This window comes from Trachurus japonicus, chromosome 5 (genome assembly GCF_045865225.1).
Source record: "Trachurus japonicus isolate A0001 chromosome 5, Traja_1.0".
NCBI classification, from domain to species: Eukaryota; Metazoa; Chordata; class Actinopteri; order Carangiformes; family Carangidae; genus Trachurus; species Trachurus japonicus.
This window is the reverse complement of record NC_140911.1, coordinates 26,586,993-26,604,782: the sequence shown is the minus strand read 5'-3', so window position 1 is coordinate 26,604,782 and position 17,790 is coordinate 26,586,993. Positions and strand designations below refer to the sequence as shown.

The window sequence follows — 17,790 nt, the reverse complement described above, 5'->3', positions numbered from 1 at the left end:
ATGATCACTCAGTATGTTGAACAACTACCACCAGGAAAAACAACACCCGACTTCACACGGAAACCAATGGTTACGACAGTTCAAGAGGGTAAAAGAAAATTTTTATTAAAATTGTCATTATAATTTTTGGGGGAAAAAAATGAACACTTCACAGCCGTATCACTATTGTTTCAGGTAAAAAGGCGTTTTTCAGAGCTACGGTTAATGGAGAGCCAGCACCGACCGTCACCTGGCAGCGCAACAAGGGTGAGGTTAATGATCCAGAAAAGTACAATGCCAGATATGATGAAAGAACTCGACAGCACATTTTAGAGGTGAGAAAACACTACTTTCATAAAACGCTTCACATCTCACGAAACATAAACCAATCGAAATTCACATACCTGCTGCTCTGAATTATACAAGTGTAAGCGAGACAAAACTCAGGTACTTTGATTTGCTCTTGGTCACATTAGACTGAAGCTTATATTGAAATGAAATCCTCAGATGATAATATTGTTTTTATCAGATCAGCGGTGTAAAACCAGAAGATGGTGACACCTACAAGTGCTTGGCCACCAATGAGTATGGAGAGGCCATATGCACTGCAACGCTCAACGTTATTGCAGGTAAGAGATTTAATGTGCAAAACATTAATGGCAAACTAAAGAATAGCATAACATCACTGTAACTACTCATATTTTGTTCTACTGTTGTTTTATTCCAGTTGGATTCAAGAATGAACCTAAGGCAGGTATGAAGTTAAGAGATTTTTCATTTTTACTTGGATTTTGATGCGGGCAGCACTAAGAAAATCATTAACTATAAAAAGGAAGAAGGGAGAGGGAAGCTATGCTGCAATTACAAATTCTGTATTTGCTGAGGAAATACTTTTGGTTTCAAATCATTATTTTTTTTAAAGTACAAATTAATTTAATCCACTTTAGACAGAGCTGGACTCTTCACATAGGCCTACACATGATGGTGGGATCATTTGCCCTTAAAATAATGAACCTCATTCACATTTATTTTTCATTCAGGAGACGCAGGGCCACTTGACTTCAGAGCAATGCTCAAGAAAACGTAAGTTCAAACTGAAAACCGAAGGAAGCTCTGTAGTGTTAAATGTGCCCTGTGGCAAACTCACTGAGACACACTCTATTTCAGCGTCGTTGTCACCAGAAAAAAACAACTGCCACCAAAGAAAGATGGAGAAATCGATCCCAAGCTCTGGGAACTGCTCATCCACGCGCCAAAGAAAGACTATGAAAGGATCTGCTTCGAATATGGCATCACTGACTTTCGCTGGATGCTCAAGAGACTCAAGCAGTTAAAGAAAGAAAGGGCAGATGAGCAGGCAAAGGTACTGTGGCCGGTTTTAAACAACTAATGCAAATGAATTTTCCACACACTGGAGGACAGTCAGTGTGGCAGGGGGAGAGAGGAAACAACTGCAGGTCAGGGAAATAAAAAATAAAAAAACATTTCCAGGGCGGGTAAAAGCTAAATTATTTTTCCCCATAACATTTGATCCCTGCCTTCCTGTGCATGGAAGCTAGTTTTGCTTGAGGCTAAGAAACCTACTGCATCTCAACAAGTAAATATCCAACACTGTGTTCAAACACGGCAGCATTGAAAATGTCATGTGGGGCGCTGTGTAGCTCACTGGGTTGAGCAGATGCCCCATATACAGAGACTACACTCCTCACTGCAGCAGCCCTGGGTTTGATTCCCCCTGCGGCCCTTTGCTGCATGTCATTCCCCCTCTCTCCCCATTTTCTCTCCCTCTCTTCAACTGTCCTGCCAATAAAACGTGTAAAAGCCCCCAGAAATACTTCTCACGTTCTCTCAGCTGTGTTTTTCTTTTGCAGGTTGTAGAGAAGGTGGCTAATGTGAAACAAATAGAAGTGAAACCAAATGGAACAGCTGAATTTAGCCTCGACATGACGCTGCATGATCCCAACAGTGCAATTAACTTATACAAGGTGAGTTTAAGAGGAATCCCGAGGTAATCAGTTTTGAATGAAAAACAGCTCTGCAAAAAAAAAACAAATATGTGACTGTGTTTCTCTCACCAGGATGGGACAATGGTGCTATATGGTGACGATGAAAATTCAAAGCACAGCCTAAAAAAAAATGGGTCAACATATGTTTTCAGCATCAAAGACCCTCAGCCAGAAGACGCTGGATTTTACCAGGTCGACGTTGAAGAGGCAAATGTTCTTTCAACTGACTTTCGAGGTAAAGAATCGTAAAAGTGACATAGCGGAGAGAGAAAAAAGCAGAATTATGAATGTCAGTCAGTCATATTATTCTATGCTCAAACCTCCTCCCTTCCTGTCTCAGTGCCTGATGTGGAATTCATAGCCAAGATTAAGGATGTGAAGGCTGTGGAAAGAGAGGACGCCGTCTTTCAGTGCGTCTTGTCAACACCCCTCAACAGTATTACATGGTCCAAACAGGACTCGTCACTTGAACATGGGGACAAACATGATATCACTGTCTCGGAGGACAAACTTATTCACACATTAACAGTTAAAGACTGTCAAATGGAAGATAATGCAGCATATTATGCCATCGCTGGGTTAGCCTCCAGCAACGCCTCTCTCACAGTGGAAGGTGGGCCATCTTTTCTTCTTTGATTAGTGGTACACAGATTAAAATATTAATCTTACTTGTATAGTCTGAGACCTAAAAACATTCTTTAAAAAATGTATCAACCAAATAACATGATTTATCCTCCCTGTTCTTTTGGTTTGGCTGTAATTTAGCTGATCCAGACGGCAGTAAAGGCCGGAAGGGCAGAAGAACTGGAGATGAAGATGATTTGACTAAACTAGCACTGGAGCAGCAGGCCAAGCTGCAAAAAGAGAAAGACGACCTGGAGGCAGCCAGAAGAGCACAGGCTGAAAAGGATGCTGCAGACGCAGCAGCTAGAGCTGCAATGGGGGATGGAGGAGACGGGTCTGGTGACGGGTCTGGGAACAGGTCTGGAGATGGCTTTGGAGACGGGTCTGGAGACGGCCATGGTGATGGTTCTGGTGGAAAGACTGATGGAGATGGAAGTGACAGAGATGGCAAGAATAAAAACCTCCTTGGAGATGGAGATGATGGAGATGATGGAGATAATGACGGTGATGCAGATAAAAAGAAGAAGCGATTACGGACCGGCCCTTTGGTTCCTGACACTGTTACAGGTAAAGTGCTTCTCTGCTTTGTGTCAACACTGAAATGTAATTAACATCTGTTACATCTCAGCGTTCCTTACATTGGCTTTGCCAGTACTGCTGCCTGCTTTGCTACAGGGGCAAAAAAAAATTAACTGTGGAAAAACAAATCAGTTCCAATTCGAGTAGATTTTGGTGAAAACTCAGAACCAAATTTCATGGTCTTTTTGAAATCAAACATAATATTTAGGCCCAGACATTTAATATAATGGCAATAATGATGTAATCCACTAGAGGGGGACATACTGTCAACAAGAGAGGAAACAGTAGCAAGGCAGCTTGCTTAGGTCATATAATTCATTGTTTGCTCTTGATGTATTAAACCTTTCACTCTATGGATGGGAACAACAAAAAGTGGCTGACTGGCTGGATTAAGACAGATTTACCTGACTGATGTCTGCAACTGAATAAATAATATTTTTGTTTTCTACCTGGCCTGTTAATACAGAAAAGGTTACCATGTACACTTCACAATTCTCTTCTTCATACCACATATCCACTTCCTTTTGTACTGTAAATTCTACCATAATATCATAGTTACCAGAGATTTTATGGCCATATATAATACAAAAAGTCATTTTTGGGTTTTCTTCCTTTTTTTACATTTTGTTCAAACTGCTGCAGCTCGAGGTGTTCAGTTTGTCAGTGGGCTGACAGATACTGATGCTAAAGTTGGTGAGCGGGCAGAGCTGTCTTGCAAACTGAGCAGTGATACTTCAGAGGGACTCTGGTATAAAAACGGAAAACCGGTAAGTCAATTACTCCAGGAGTAATACAAAACTACTGACATGCATATCACTGTTTCCCAGTCTGTATAGACCAATTTAAGTCAAAACTTTTACATTCTACATCGCTCATGAACATTCACCTGCACATCTTTTTATCTGACAAGTTGACCAGTGGGGATGGAGTTACAATTATCAAAGACGGAGCCTGTCACAAATTGGTAATTGATTGCTGTACAGAAGACGATGCAGCAGTGTACCGCTTTGAAGCTGAAGGACGTAAATCAGAGGCAACACTTAATGTTCAAGGTAAGAACCAAAATCAATTACTTTGTTTTTTATTATGATCAATTTGCAATGGGTTAAACAGGTTTAGGTCTTTGATGAAACCTTTTCTTTTTTCTGTGCAAAAAGATCCACCGAAAATTGACAGCGACGCTCTGGGAGAATTCTCAAAGCCTGTCATCATTAAGGCGGGTGAAAATGCCGAATGGAAGCTGCCATTCTCAGGCGGTGCACCCATTAATATACAGTGGTTCAAGGACGACGATGAGCTTTTGCCTGGCCTCAATGTGAAAATTGACACATCAGACACAAAGAGCCAACTACGCCTCACTAAGTGTCAAAGGAAAGATGGCGGAGAGGTCAAAATCAAAATCAAAAATGAATTTGGCACGACAGAAGCATTTTCCAAACTCATTGTTCTGGGTGAGTAGATAAAAATACTTGAAATTATACAATGTACTGAAGGTTAACACTTCTTGCTTTTAGGACAATCTGATTCTATCTCACTTTGTCAACAGACAGACCAACACCACCACAGGGACCTGTAGACATTATGGAGAGTGCTGTAACATCTGTTGAGTTCAAATGGAAACCGCCGAAGGACAACGGCGGTTGTCCTGTCACAAACTATATGGTAGAGCGCCAACAAGTGGGGCGAAATAAATGGTCAGATCTTGGCGAGGTCCCTGACAGCAACCAAAGTTACAAAGACTCAGATGTGGACCCTGGGAGGAGATACTGCTACCGGATCAGAGCCAAGAATTCAGAGGGCGCCAGTGATTACCTGACGACAGAGGACATCCCTGCTGGTGTACTCCGTAAGTTTCCTGTTGGAGTCTATTTTAGGCTACAAGGGATTTAAAAAAAATAATAATTATATTGCTTAACTTTGACAACAGTACAAGTTAAGCAATATAAAAGAAAATTCGTTTCCAACACACCGGCTTCAGATATGTTTCTTGGCAGGTTTTCAGGTTTCTAACAAACTTAAAGGGACAAAGAGGAGTTTTGGAAAAGCGAAGTGTTTTCACCACATTTATGAGCCTCCGCGCGCACCGTGAAATTCTTTGACCGGCGCAAGACGGACTCATGTTTTCATTCATCAAGAATTAAAGTCAGAGGTTCAAAGACGATCACATACCGTCGTAGTTCCGACCATAAACAGCGATTCGGTGGCATTATTCTCATGACTCGCCATGAAACCGAAAGTAAAGAAATGCCGGTCGGCTCGCCCAGCATTTCCACCATTAATTAAAATAACAAAATAAAGATAGAGACAAAACGATATATTTATCAAAAATGGAGCCATTAATTAACAAGTGTGGGTAGCGGAGTTTCATCCACATTAACGTGAGACTTTTTTATAACCAAATAGAAACTCCTCGTTGTCCCTTTAACTTGGTGGATAAAGCAAGGTGTACAGACGTTGTGCAATGTGTTCATGTTGTAGGAAATAAATACAGAGCCACATCAGTTACAGAATGACACATTTTCCTCACAGGTTACCCAGGAGCCCCAGCAGCACCTAAAGTGGTCAGTGCCTTTAAAGACTGCATCAATCTGTCATGGAGTCCCCCGTGTGACACTGGAGGAACCAAAATAGTGGGATACAATTTAGAAAAGAACAAGAAAGGCACTAATTACTGGGGCCTCGTAAACCAAGGAGGGCCCATAACAGGTATGTCCCCAACAGTAGGCTGCAGTTACTACAGCTAGAGCCAGATGTATTTTGATTTTGGGTGGTTCATTCATCCGTCTGCCAATCCCAATCTCATGGACAACACAACACAATATCTCAGTAGTACTTAAGTCTTGACATTACTTTCACTGTGATTTTGGGGGTCAAAGTGTGAATGCAATTTCTTAGTAACACCTTGGAGTGTCTTGTCTGTCCTCATCAAGGATGAACTCATCTCCTGACTTCCTCCTCTATGTGCACAGGGACACTGAAATTTGAGCAACATGAAAATTTATTGAAATTGAGAATTACAGTAAAGCTCATGTTTAGCAGCTTATTGAAACTGAGGTGAAGTCACAAAGTTATATCAGAATGCTGAGGTAGAAAACTAGTATGCATGTCCTTTTAGACTTAACATATTTTACGAATGCATCCACAAGCACTTGAAGAGAAACTGAGAGATTTTTGGAATATATCCCTCAGTGCTATACTCTGGCCTCCTCTACATGCTAATGTGCAAGAATATACCACCGGTTGCCTACACAGTGAGAAGTGTTTGCGCTCTGATTCTGAGCGATATGCTAATCAAATCCTCATTTCGACACAGGTACAAAGTACGCAGTGAAAGACGTCTTTGAAGGGGCAGCGTATGAATTCAGAGTGTCTGCCATCAACCTGTCTGGTGCTGGAGACCCTAGTATTCCATGTGACACAGTAATTGCCAGGGATCCAATGAGTAAGCCAATCATATTGAGGTGTTATGTTTCACTGCAGTTATCCTCAATGACAACATTATGATTTAGTGTGAACAGGTATGTTATTCAGTATAATGTCACTGTGATTTCAGAGCCACCAGGCAAAGTAACAGACCTGAAATTAACATCCTCCAACTACACCACATTTTCACTGGCTTGGACTAAGCCTAAACAAGTGGAAGGGGTAGAGGATGAAGCCCAGGGATACTACGTGGAGATCAGACCAATAGAAAGCCTTGAATGGACCCGTTGTAACACCACCCCAATTACTCTAACTTCCTACACCGTGCTTGGCCTGAGGGCAATGGCTACATATTGGGTGAGAGTAATTGCCACCAATTATGGAGGTGATGGAGAACCTCAGGGCTTTGACAATTATATAATTGCCATGCCCCCTCCAGGTAAGAAGATTTGAAATGTAAATTAATAACTTGACAGGTTCTCAGTTTCTCTAAGTTTAATGAATTGAAACTTTTTTCTGTCATTTCCAGGTTTGGTCAAATTATATCTATATCTGTGTACATTTACAGCAAATATTTGGTTTTGTGCACAGTGCACCTTTTGCCTTGAAGCAGCTATGAAAATATGTATTGTTCTGCACCAAGACACTATAACAAGCATAACAGCTTTCCTTCAGGTTTTCTATGATTTAAAATGTCCAACAATATTTTGTCGAATAAAGGGTGGAATTATAGTGACAAGACAGAAGGGTGTTATTACCGGGCTCCAGATAACCCAGCATCAAGAAAATGCTGAAGTTCAAGTACAGCTTTCAGCAAGCGGAGCAATTTGAAGTCATTGTGCAACATCAAAACAAGACTATAATGGAGGCAAAATGACTTGTTTTTATTTTTGTTTTTAACCAGAGGAGCTGCATGCTCCTTAGTGATATGGGCTGTCTGGGCTGACACACAAGGCTGTGGAATACAAATAGGTTTGAGTAATACACAGGGATGTGGTATTTCCAACAGCGGAGCAAGGTGGATAACATTGAACAAACGATAGGAAACAGATCTAGATTCATACAGCCAGTAGATATCCACTAAACTGGCTTAGTTCTGGGTTTTTTTTTTCTTCTAATAATCAATACAGGAAAATCTGCCCAGATAATTGTAAAGGTACGTGAGAAAACTGGTGATTTCATCATTTGATTGTAAATTTCACAGTGAAGCCAAAATTCAACAACCGCAACATGAAGACCTTTGTGGTGGTGAAATCTGGAAACACAGTTCGTCTGAACATCAACTTTGAGGTACAATGCCAAAGTTTTTCTTTCTGCCCAGCTCAGTGTATTTTTGTGAACCTGTCTTCATTTTCATGCACATACGAATCTGACATTTACCTTAACCTGTTACAGGCCTCCCCCTTGCCACAAATCTCTTGGTTAAAAGACGGTGTTCCAGTGTCTAAACATGTGACAATTACCAATTCTGACAAAGGCTCTCAGCTCTTAATCCCTACATCTGAGCGCTCCGACACCGGCATGTACACCATTACTGTCAAGAACATGGCTGGCCAAGAGAGTTTCAATGTTGAAATCAGAGTTACAGGTAAGTCTCAGGGAGCATTTTTACAATTTTGATTTAATTTTATTTATAACAATGTATTAAAGCAGAAGTAAGCGATATTTTTGTGTTAATATAAGTCTTAAATAGTTATATCTTCCGACAGCAATCACTTACATAGAGTGTTTGGACCGAAACACGGGTCTCTCAGTCCCTCTGCTCTGCTCTGAGCCGAGGAGAAAACTTTTCTCGTATCCTACAAGTTTTATCCAATGAGGAGAGAGAACGGCATGAAGGGCTGTGTGTGCAGCCAAGGGATGCGCGTGAATGTGGTGACGTAGGGACGAGGACCAATAGAGCCATGACGAGGGCGGGGGCTGCTAACTCCATCGGCTGACAAGACATTATGGTGCGTTCAAGGCAACCCGTAACTCCTGTTTTTCCGACCTGTGAAGTCGTACCAGTTCGATCTGGTACGAGTTCACGGGTCGGAAGTTACAAGTGGCCGTTATAGTGACTTTCACAGGTAAAACAGGTCGGAAAAACACGAGTGGGTTGCCTGGAACGCTACAAAGTCGTAAGTTGTGACTTGAAGCTGTAATTTACGGTTTCAAAAGCCTGCCTGGAACGCAGCATTAGCCAAAACGACTGGATCGCTTACTTCTGCTTTAATGATTCTCAATTTATGGTTTCCTTACCATCTCTAAATTTTGCTGGAGATGCTAGAGTCTTTTAAGCTTTGAGGAACAGTAAACATTTTACTTTAAATTGTTTTTTTAATCCATAATTGTCTACCAGCAAGCACTTTTTTAATCTGTTATTTTGCCCAGCAGGTAGAGAGCACTGTAGCATTTTCTTCTTTTGTCTTCTTCTTCTTTTTAAAGTATTTTTATGAATTGTGTATTTCATTATTTGTCCTGTTTTTATTTCCTTTTGTTAAATGCTGCTGTCACGAAGGAGTTCCCCCACAGGGATGAAATAAAGTATAATCTAATCTAATCTTAAATCCAAAAAAATCCAGGTTAACTATAGAACACTAATAATTATACTGATAATAAATGGTAAAGATAATCAAAATGAAAATTACTTCACCAATTGTATTTTCCTGTTATTAAATTACAGTTAAAAGTTGCAGCCACAAGCAGGTGGGCACTGGGCAGGGTACATGTTGGAGCCCTTGATGCTTGTCATCTGTACCTCTGCATGTCTACATCTAATTACAGATGATCCCAAGCCTCCAGGACTAGTGGAACTGAATGAGAACATCTCAGGGACGGTGACTCTGACCTGGTCTCCCTCTCCAGATGAGAAGAGGGATGACAGGCTGCACTACATGGTATCCAAACGGGATTCTTTCAAACGCAGTTGGAGGACAGTGGCTGATAATCTCTTCAACAACAAGTTCACAGTCGTCAACATTTTGCCTGGGAGGGAGTATTACTTCAGGGTGTTCGCTAAAAATGACATGGGCCTTTCGCCACCTTCTGAGTCCCCCATGTTTGGAACCGAAAAGGAAAAAGGTTTGTGCCTCCACCCTGACTGGCCCATACACAACAATTTCCATGCACTGATAGCTGAGCAACAAAATGTGATCTAAAAGTAAGAAAACCTCAGTCAAGGTCACTGACATTGTCAATAACGCACTATTTCAACACCCCAACATTACCTTGCTCAATAGTGTGTTGTACAGTTCATTCTACTTATAGACAAGACTGATACATTTTTTAAAAGGTAGGCACTCCAGCAATCTAGTATTACACTTTTATAGAGATGAGAGTCTCAAGACAGAAAATGGAAAAAAGGGTAAAATAAAAGAATAACAGGCCAAACTAGAAAAAGAAAGCATTTCCTGCAGAAAATGCATGTGAAAGCAGCTGAATGCTATTGCTGAAGTAATGCTGAATGAGCTGAAGAAATTTTTGAATCAATGCTAAATTAGCTGAATAAACTGCTTAGCAATGCTTAAAAAGGCTGATGCTAAAGCTGAAACATATAACTTGTAGTATGAGATGAATGCAAAGGTAAAAAGTAGAAATGTTAAAAGTAGAAGAAAACATTGAAATCCTGTATGTTTATGTAGTCTTTAAAAGTCTTGGCTGGTGAACCCTTTTCCAGGAAGATAAAAGAGAGAAACACTGAAACTGAGACTGATTTGAATTATATAAGTTAGAGGAAGTGCAGCTCAACCGGATGATGTCAGGGCTCTCAATAGATTTGTATCTCACAGAAAGTTGTCTTCCAAGGCCACAAGTGCATACGTCTGTGTGCGTAATGCTTTCTTTTTGTTTTTCAGGAAAGTTCAAAGTGAAAATGCCAGAGACAAAATGCCTGGACTTCCAGTCACCTCCATCATTTATTGTTCCCCTGAAGAGGCGTACGTCCCCTAAAGGTTATGAGTGCTACATGAGTTGTGCAGTTAAGGGCGATCCAGCTCCACGCGTGACGTGGTACTACAACAACATCAGTTTGAACACAAACACCAACTACCACATCACCAATGTATGTGGCGTCTGCTCCTTGCTCATACTCAGAGTGGGTGCTAAAGACAACGGAGAATACAAAGTTGTTATTGAAAACAAACTAGGGACAGCAGAGAGCTCGATGACTCTGAATGTCAGAGGTAATAAGTAAAAGGTTAAAAATTGCACATCAATAGAAAATCTATTCTAGTAAACCAACTGATCTTATAGTATGTAAACTGAATGTGTGAATATGTTCTTTCACAGAGTGAAGAAGAGATGCACCTGCTGGACAGAAGCTGATTCCTTACTGTGTTTTAAATGGGTTGGATTCCTTTTAAATTGCTCCCTCTTCTGCTAGTGTTATGAAAAATATAAAACAGAAAAATAGAAATATATATATTTTATCTTTTACTTAATGTGTGTTCAATGTTCAATGTTGAGCAAAAATATAAAAACACACATCTTGAAAAATAGTGTTCTTCTGCATAGTCATTAATTAATTCAAGTTACAGTTATTGAATACTCTAAGTTGTGAACCACTAGTGGCACCACTTAATAAATCATTTATGAGTGGGTCCCTGTGTCATTTATATTTCATGCATGCCAGCAAGTAAGAATTTTATTGTGAAGGACTAGATTATCATTTAACACATACCTGTGTCATTTTCCTAAAGTATTAATATGAATGAATCTCACTAAATGTGAGATAAAATTGAAATGCTTTGTTTTGTGGTGGTTACAGTAGCAATGGAATAATTACAGCAATAATCTTTATTGTCCATGGATATGAAAATTTGCCTTTGGCTTCACTGTCTGGTTAAAAAACAATAAATACAAGAAAATTACCACACCATGCCGAGAACAAGCAACAATAACCAGCATAAGTCCAGTGTAAATTATGCAAATGAGTTTAATAAAGGACTTCTTGTTGCAAGTTGCACTCTTCTTTAAAGGGGAACTATGCAAGTCCGGTCACTTTTCTGCTGTTTTGCTAAGCTTCCTCCTGGCCATGTGCATTTGTTTTTAACAAAGCTAGCGAGAAAGCAATCCATGAAGCGGTAGATAACTTTCTATATCATATACGATGTTAAGTCATGTATATTTGTTTAGTCTTATCTGTCATAAACAAGAGATTACAGGGTGCGTTTGTGTCGCGGTGCCGCAGAGACGAGAGGTGGGACACCAGGTTGGCGGCACTGATCTTGCAAGGCTGGTTTTCGGCCAAGAGACGCTAAGGCAAAGAGCCTCCATTCTCCCTGCAACAAGTTACAAGTCATTTATTTAAAGCAACTACAAATCATTTTCATTTTGTGTTGATTTTGGCGACCCCTATGGACAAAAGCGGTAGTGTTTTGCCAGAAATGAAGACTTTTCCCTTGAGCTCTAGCGCGTATTGTCGTAAAGCTGCTTATCTGTCGCACGCGTTTCGTCTCCGGTCTGAGTGCCATAAATCATTTCATCTGGTGGACTGACTTAAACACTGCCTCCCAAAGGTATAGAGTTACACAATTAAGAAAAAGCTTATCTTCCCACCGATGGCCTCATATACAGACATCAGCAGAAATGAGAGACTTTTGCATATCCAGTTAAAAGTTATTTGTAGTTGCTTTAACCAGCACAATTATTCTGAAGCTGTGTAATAAAGGTAAAAATGTAACATAGTTAAGATAAAAATCCTTAATTTCTTTAACTTAGTGTTTTCATTCTGGATTCTTCAGTTAAACTATGGGAAGCTTTGGTTCTGTAAGTGCAAAAAGTGCATGCTTAATAATTTATTCGAATGGAACCCCCAAGAGTTGTGTCCTTGAATGCATGAATGAATACATGAAGGAATGAATGATATATTCCTCAGTTTTGTTACTGCTACACTGCCAGCATTTGCAATAATAGCAGTTTAGTAACCAGTCACCTCGAACTATTGTCAGTTCCATGGTCGGTGTCAACTCATTTTGTCGCTTTATGATAGAGGCTCACTGCAGCCTCCAATCTGCCCTGAGGACGTAGCACTGCTCAGAGGGTGTATTAACCTTTAGTATCCTGAAGGCCTTGTCAAGCAACAGTCGCCAGCTACTCCCAGCACCAAATTACTGTATGTGACAGAGAAAACAAATGCCAAGTAGCATATTCAAGGTTTTTCCACCGCAAGTCAGACAAAACAAATTCATGCCATTTTCCTAATACTCTGTTACATTTCACCAGCAACACATCAGCACAAACCTGATCACAACCAGGGCCAGATTCAACATTCAAATACTGTTTACAGTAAATTAAATATCCACTTTAGCACTTTTGATTCTAGATGTGTACGGGTTGCAGCTCCTAGTAGGTTAATGCATTTTCAGGACATTTAGGGGAACATTTTTGGTTTGATTATAAAAACCATGAATCATTTTTTCCCCCAATGGGGCTGAGTCATCACAATGTAGCCTAATCAAAATCTAAATATGGTGAAGTGCAAAATTCAAATTGCAAGAGCTGGAATTTTAACAGTTGTGCAATTACAAGACCCAACAAATCAATCTTACACAAACTGTCCAAGTTTTTGAATGTTGGCTGAAGATAATCAGCTATCAGGACAAAGTTCAGTTTTTCTAACTAGCCTATATCACTACTAAAAACAATCAATAGCCTTTTGCAAATCTATTAATTCCTCACACTGTGGTGCATTCAGCAATCTCAGTAGCCTACTACTTCCACCACTGCAGTTACATAACATGCTGCTGCCACAGACACACATGCACGCACCCAACCCACCAGTTGCTTTGAGTATTATAGTGGGGGGGGGGGGGGTCACAGCAGAATAGACAACATGATACCTTAGCTGTCCCAGAGCAGCAGCAGCCTCACTTGGCAGCGTCCACTTCACTGAAGACTCAGCTGAAGCTCTGCTGCTGTAGCTGCCATGGCCAAGCGCAAGTCAAAGAAGCCTCAACAAGAAGACTTCTCCACACTGTCGGAGTCACCAGCTCCACGGTCCAGATCCAGAAGAACCACGACCTCCTCTGCTGCTCCAGTCCTGCTGTTCATTGTTGTGTTTTCAGTAGGGGCCTCGACTATGGGCTGGTATGGTGTTCACCAGCAGCATAGCATCGACCAGTTGTCACAGTCTTTGACGACGATGCAAGTTAAGGTAACAGACTTGCAACAGGTGATGCAGACAACCGACACACAGGTAAGTTGGCTCATGTTGTCATCCGCACTTTCTTTCTTTCTTTTTCGGGACTGTCCACTTTGTAAATTACTCAATCAACTGAAGTTTGCTTTGTTTTATCTCGTTATAACTTTAAAATTAGATTGACTCGGTTTTCATTCATCGCCATTTTCGCCGGTTCACCTCACCTGGCAGTGATTGCTAGCACGGAATTTCCGAATCAGGGTGTGCTTTTCAAAATAAGAGCACGACCTTTGTGGAAAAGAAAAATAAACAGGCTAAACAAATAAATGAAAGTGAGAAAGGTTTGAACAAAACGCCATAAATTCAGATGCAGCTTGTGTGATCATATGATTATATTTGTTTTGAAAGCACAAGGCTGTGAGACATTTTAAATAGGCCAACTTCACACTGATGGAAACACCTGTTAGCATGTCTCAGCTGTGAGCAGCTTCATACTCACGTTTCAGTGACACTCACAGCCCCAAGCTATTATTGTTTTAATGTAGCCAGATTTTGAATTTTATTTCTGGTTTACATGTAGGCTATGTTTTACTTTTATTTGAATGCCTGACAAATCCAACACAGAAAAGTCCTGCTCAGTTATTTTTTCTAACATTTTCAACAATTGTCCAGTCGTCCTCTACACCCAAAAATAACAAAAGACATAGCCTATTTTATATAGACAATTTACAATGGCCCATCACTTCAGACAGTGAACAAGTTTATATCATCTGTGCATTGTCACACGGCCCACTCTATAGTAGCGTAGGCTACGACAAGATTAAGACAGCTCAGACTAACATAAAGGAACCAAGATTAGATTTTAAATGTTTAAACTGAGTCATGTCGCATGAGTAAATAACTTAATTCACTTTCTAGACCGATGCAGGTTTAGATGTGGAAGAGAGGATCGTTGCTCTGGAGGAGGCTCAGAAACAGGCTCAGCAGGAAGTGGAGGTAGCCCTGGCCACATCAGAGAAGCTGAAGAACACTGACCTTTACCCAGATCTGTGGGCGCTCCACGAAGAGATGGACACACAGTGGGCTGAGATGAAGCAGGTTTCCCTGTCCGTCAAAACACTCCAGGATATGTTGAAGAACCACAGTGAAGAGTTTGATGCCGTAAAGGAGAGAGTAGTCACAATTTTGGGCTCCAGCTCAGCACTGGCTGAAAATGTGGCTGGATTGACCAGTGCTGTGTCCAGTGCATGCTCCAGAGCTGATGAGCAGTTTGCATCAGTGGAAGCTCTTAATGCAGCGTTAGGGGAGCAATCCTCTGGGCTGAATGATCTGAGAGAGCTGCTTTATCTTCATAATGTTGCGCTTTATACAAACAACCAGGAGATGACTGCAGTAAAGTGAGTTCAATTTAATTTCACATTGTTTTTCTTCATGCCCAAAGAATATTTTTTGATGAGCTGAATGGGCTCCATGCACAGCTCCAGCACTTCCTGAATTTAAGGCAGGTCCTTCATTTCCTGTCTTACATTATTGGACACACTGATTAATCCAGGTGTGTCTGACCATTGTGACTACTCAGACACACCTGGATTAATCAGTGTGTCCAATAATGTAAGACAGGAAATGAAGGACCTGCCTTAAATTCAGGAAGTGCTGGAGCTGTGCATAGAGCCCATTGCAAATCAAAGAAGTGTTAATTTTCTTTTTTGTGTGTGTGTGTCACAGGGAGCTTGTGCAGACTAAGCACGCCATGCGTGCCCACGCATTAGAAGAGATGCTCACCTCAGTGCAGACGACTCTGGATGAGCAGCTTTTCACGTCACAGAACCTCCACAGCAGCATCACAGCTCAGCTGCAGACGTTTCACACCCAGGTATGGCTCCACTTTAACTTTGACTTCACAAAACTCTGCACGTGATTACTCTTTTTTACTGTTTTTCTTACCTTTACATATCTGTCTCAGTTGGTGAATAGTCCTTCCTGGTCAATAAAACTGAATTCAAATGAAGAGGAACCAGCTGCAGGAGAGTTCATCACCACATCACAGAGTGCAACTGAGGTGCCCATGAGGCTTGAAGATGTCGAGGAACAGGCTGAGCAGCAGGAGGCTCAAGATGGAGCAAACGAGGAGGAGGAGGAAGTTGAGCAGGATGAGCAGCCACTGGAACAGGTAGTGCAGGATGGTGTTACAGAAGAGCAAGAGGAGCAAGAGGATGATGGAATTACAGAACAGATTGGAGAGCAAGAGGCAGTGGAGGAAGAGACAGCAGAGGATGAACCTGCAAAAGTCGAGTGATCCAGATACTGAGATCTTCATAGATAATACTGAGGCGGACATACAGACTGAGCACTTGTAAATGTTGTAGTCCAGATGTTCTCTCTGTAGTTCAAATGACTGTGATTTTAAAGTCTTAAATTGATTAGTTGGAATTGGTTTTACATGCAACAAGTGATTTGTTAGATTTGTTTTATGTAAGTGGGGTTGATTAATGTATGTGTCAGAGCAGAAACACTGACTGATTGTACAACCCTTTTAAGGTTCTTCTCTAAAACACGTGTTTTGTTCTCAAATTGAGTTAATTTTATACATCTAGTCATTATAAGTATTATGACTGCTGTAGTTGTGCAACATAAACGTAATGATTTTTGATAAAGCATCATTAGAAGGGGTCCCTGGGTATTCATTTTAACAACCGTGCTATGAGATTCTGTGTTAGTCACATTTATATAACATAGAGCAAAATAAAATGTCATTATTGGTGCAGGACAGGAGAAAAGTAACAGACAGTTTTGAAGTGCCAGATGTGAGAGGAGATCAAACTGTGCTCAAAGCATGGAGTAATTTAATGCAAGTACATGTGTAGTGCCTCTCACTGTATAGTTATTTATAGTACACTGCACATGCCTCACATGTGAGGAGTGCATATGATTCCTCTGGTACTGTACATACTGTCCTCTTGTCATGAAGTTATTTTGTGAAAAGGTTAAAGTACTATTTTCTGCCAGCAGGTGGTGCATTTTTGCTGCCACAGTGATAAAAAACTAGTGACAGAGTGGAGAAAGGTCTAATACATCCATGGTCTACTGTACATATGTTTCAGGATTTTGTCATAATAGTGATATAACAAATAAGGCAAGGCAAGGCAAGGCAAGGCATCTTTATTTATATAGCGCATTTCATACCAAGGCAACTCAATGTGCTTTACATAAAGACAAAACATTAAAAAAAAGAAGCATAAGACAGAATATAGGTGGGTGGTGTTGTACATTATAACCACTTTCATAGATAAGCCTCATGTCATGTTGAGCAAACAGTTGCTCCTCTGTGACTTCCTGTTTGAAGTGATAGGCCTACTGTTTTAAAGCAGATAACAGCGGCACGGCCGTTTCGGCTAATGCTGTGTTCAAGGCAGGCTTTTGAAACCGTAAGTTACAGCTTCAAGTCACAACTACGACTTGGTAGCGTTCCAGGTAACCCGTAGCTCGTGTTTTACCGTCCTGTTGTCTGTGAAAGTTCCCTATAACGGCCACTCGTAACTTCCGACCCGTGAACTCGTACCAGATCGAACTGGTATGACTTCACAGGAAGGAAAAACACAAAGTACGAGTTTCCTTGAACGCACCATGAGTTAGCAGCCCCCGCCCTTGTCAGGCATCAATTGGTCCTCGTGCTACGTCACCACATTCACGCGCATCCCTTGGCTGCACACACAGCCCTTCATGCCGTTCTCTCCCCTCATTGGATAACACTTGTATCCCACAAGGAAAATTTTCTCCTCGGGTTACAGCAGAGCAGAGTGACGGAGAGACTCGTGTTTAGGCTGAAATACTTCATGTAAGTGATTGCTGACGGAAAATAGGACTATTTAGGACTTATATTAACAAAAACATTCCACTGATATCTGCTTTAAAAGCAGCTACAAGCACGTGTCTTTCATGAAGTGACCTGACTCTTGGGTGGCCAGGCTGCTTTTAAAAGACAGTGCGCTGTGTGAATGGAGTTAAAACAATTTAGTCTGGCAGCTGAACTTAATTTGAGGGTTAGAGTAATTACGGTAC

The 17,790-nt window shown here is 41.0% G+C and overlaps 2 protein-coding genes across 2 annotated transcripts; both read left to right on the top strand.

Annotated features, from left to right (window-relative positions):
• Positions 1-10,885, top strand: igfn1.2 (immunoglobulin like and fibronectin type III domain containing 1, tandem duplicate 2). The gene is made up of 21 exons (XM_085777935.1): positions 1-88; positions 175-314; positions 509-608; positions 707-733; positions 1,131-1,342; positions 1,851-1,964; positions 2,058-2,220; positions 2,326-2,598; positions 2,751-3,176; positions 3,831-3,955; positions 4,099-4,240; positions 4,346-4,639; positions 4,735-5,034; positions 5,718-5,894; positions 6,502-6,630; positions 6,742-7,050; positions 7,816-7,901; positions 8,007-8,199; positions 9,378-9,674; positions 10,448-10,774; positions 10,881-10,885. Exons 1-21 carry the CDS (start codon positions 1-3, stop codon positions 10,883-10,885), a joined length of 3,927 nt encoding a protein of 1,308 aa, XP_085634061.1.
• Positions 10,886-13,518: 2,633 nt separating this feature from the next.
• LOC146987726 (uncharacterized) lies at positions 13,519-16,027 on the top strand. Its single transcript, XM_085777934.1, has 4 exons — positions 13,519-13,788; positions 14,650-15,128; positions 15,457-15,604; positions 15,695-16,027. The coding sequence occupies exons 1-4, from the start codon at positions 13,519-13,521 to the stop codon at positions 16,025-16,027; spliced, it is 1,230 nt and encodes a 409-aa protein (XP_085634060.1).
• The last annotated feature ends 1,763 nt before the right edge of the window (positions 16,028-17,790 follow it).

Excerpts from the sequence above, each read along its gene's own strand:
- igfn1.2 (XM_085777935.1), top strand. The coding sequence starts at position 1 with ATGATCACTCAGTATGTTGAACAACTACCACCAGGAAAAACAACACCC. Across the intron at positions 1,343-1,850 it reads GGGCAGATGAGCAGGCAAAG|GTTGTAGAGAAGGTGGCTAA; the intron begins GTACTGTGGCCG and ends TTTCTTTTGCAG. Across the intron at positions 3,956-4,098 it reads GGTATAAAAACGGAAAACCG|TTGACCAGTGGGGATGGAGT; the intron begins GTAAGTCAATTA and ends TTATCTGACAAG.
- LOC146987726 (XM_085777934.1), top strand. The coding sequence starts at position 13,519 with ATGGCCAAGCGCAAGTCAAAGAAGCCTCAACAAGAAGACTTCTCCACA. Across the intron at positions 13,789-14,649 it reads TGCAGACAACCGACACACAG|ACCGATGCAGGTTTAGATGT; the intron begins GTAAGTTGGCTC and ends TTCACTTTCTAG. Across the intron at positions 15,605-15,694 it reads TGCAGACGTTTCACACCCAG|TTGGTGAATAGTCCTTCCTG; the intron begins GTATGGCTCCAC and ends TATCTGTCTCAG.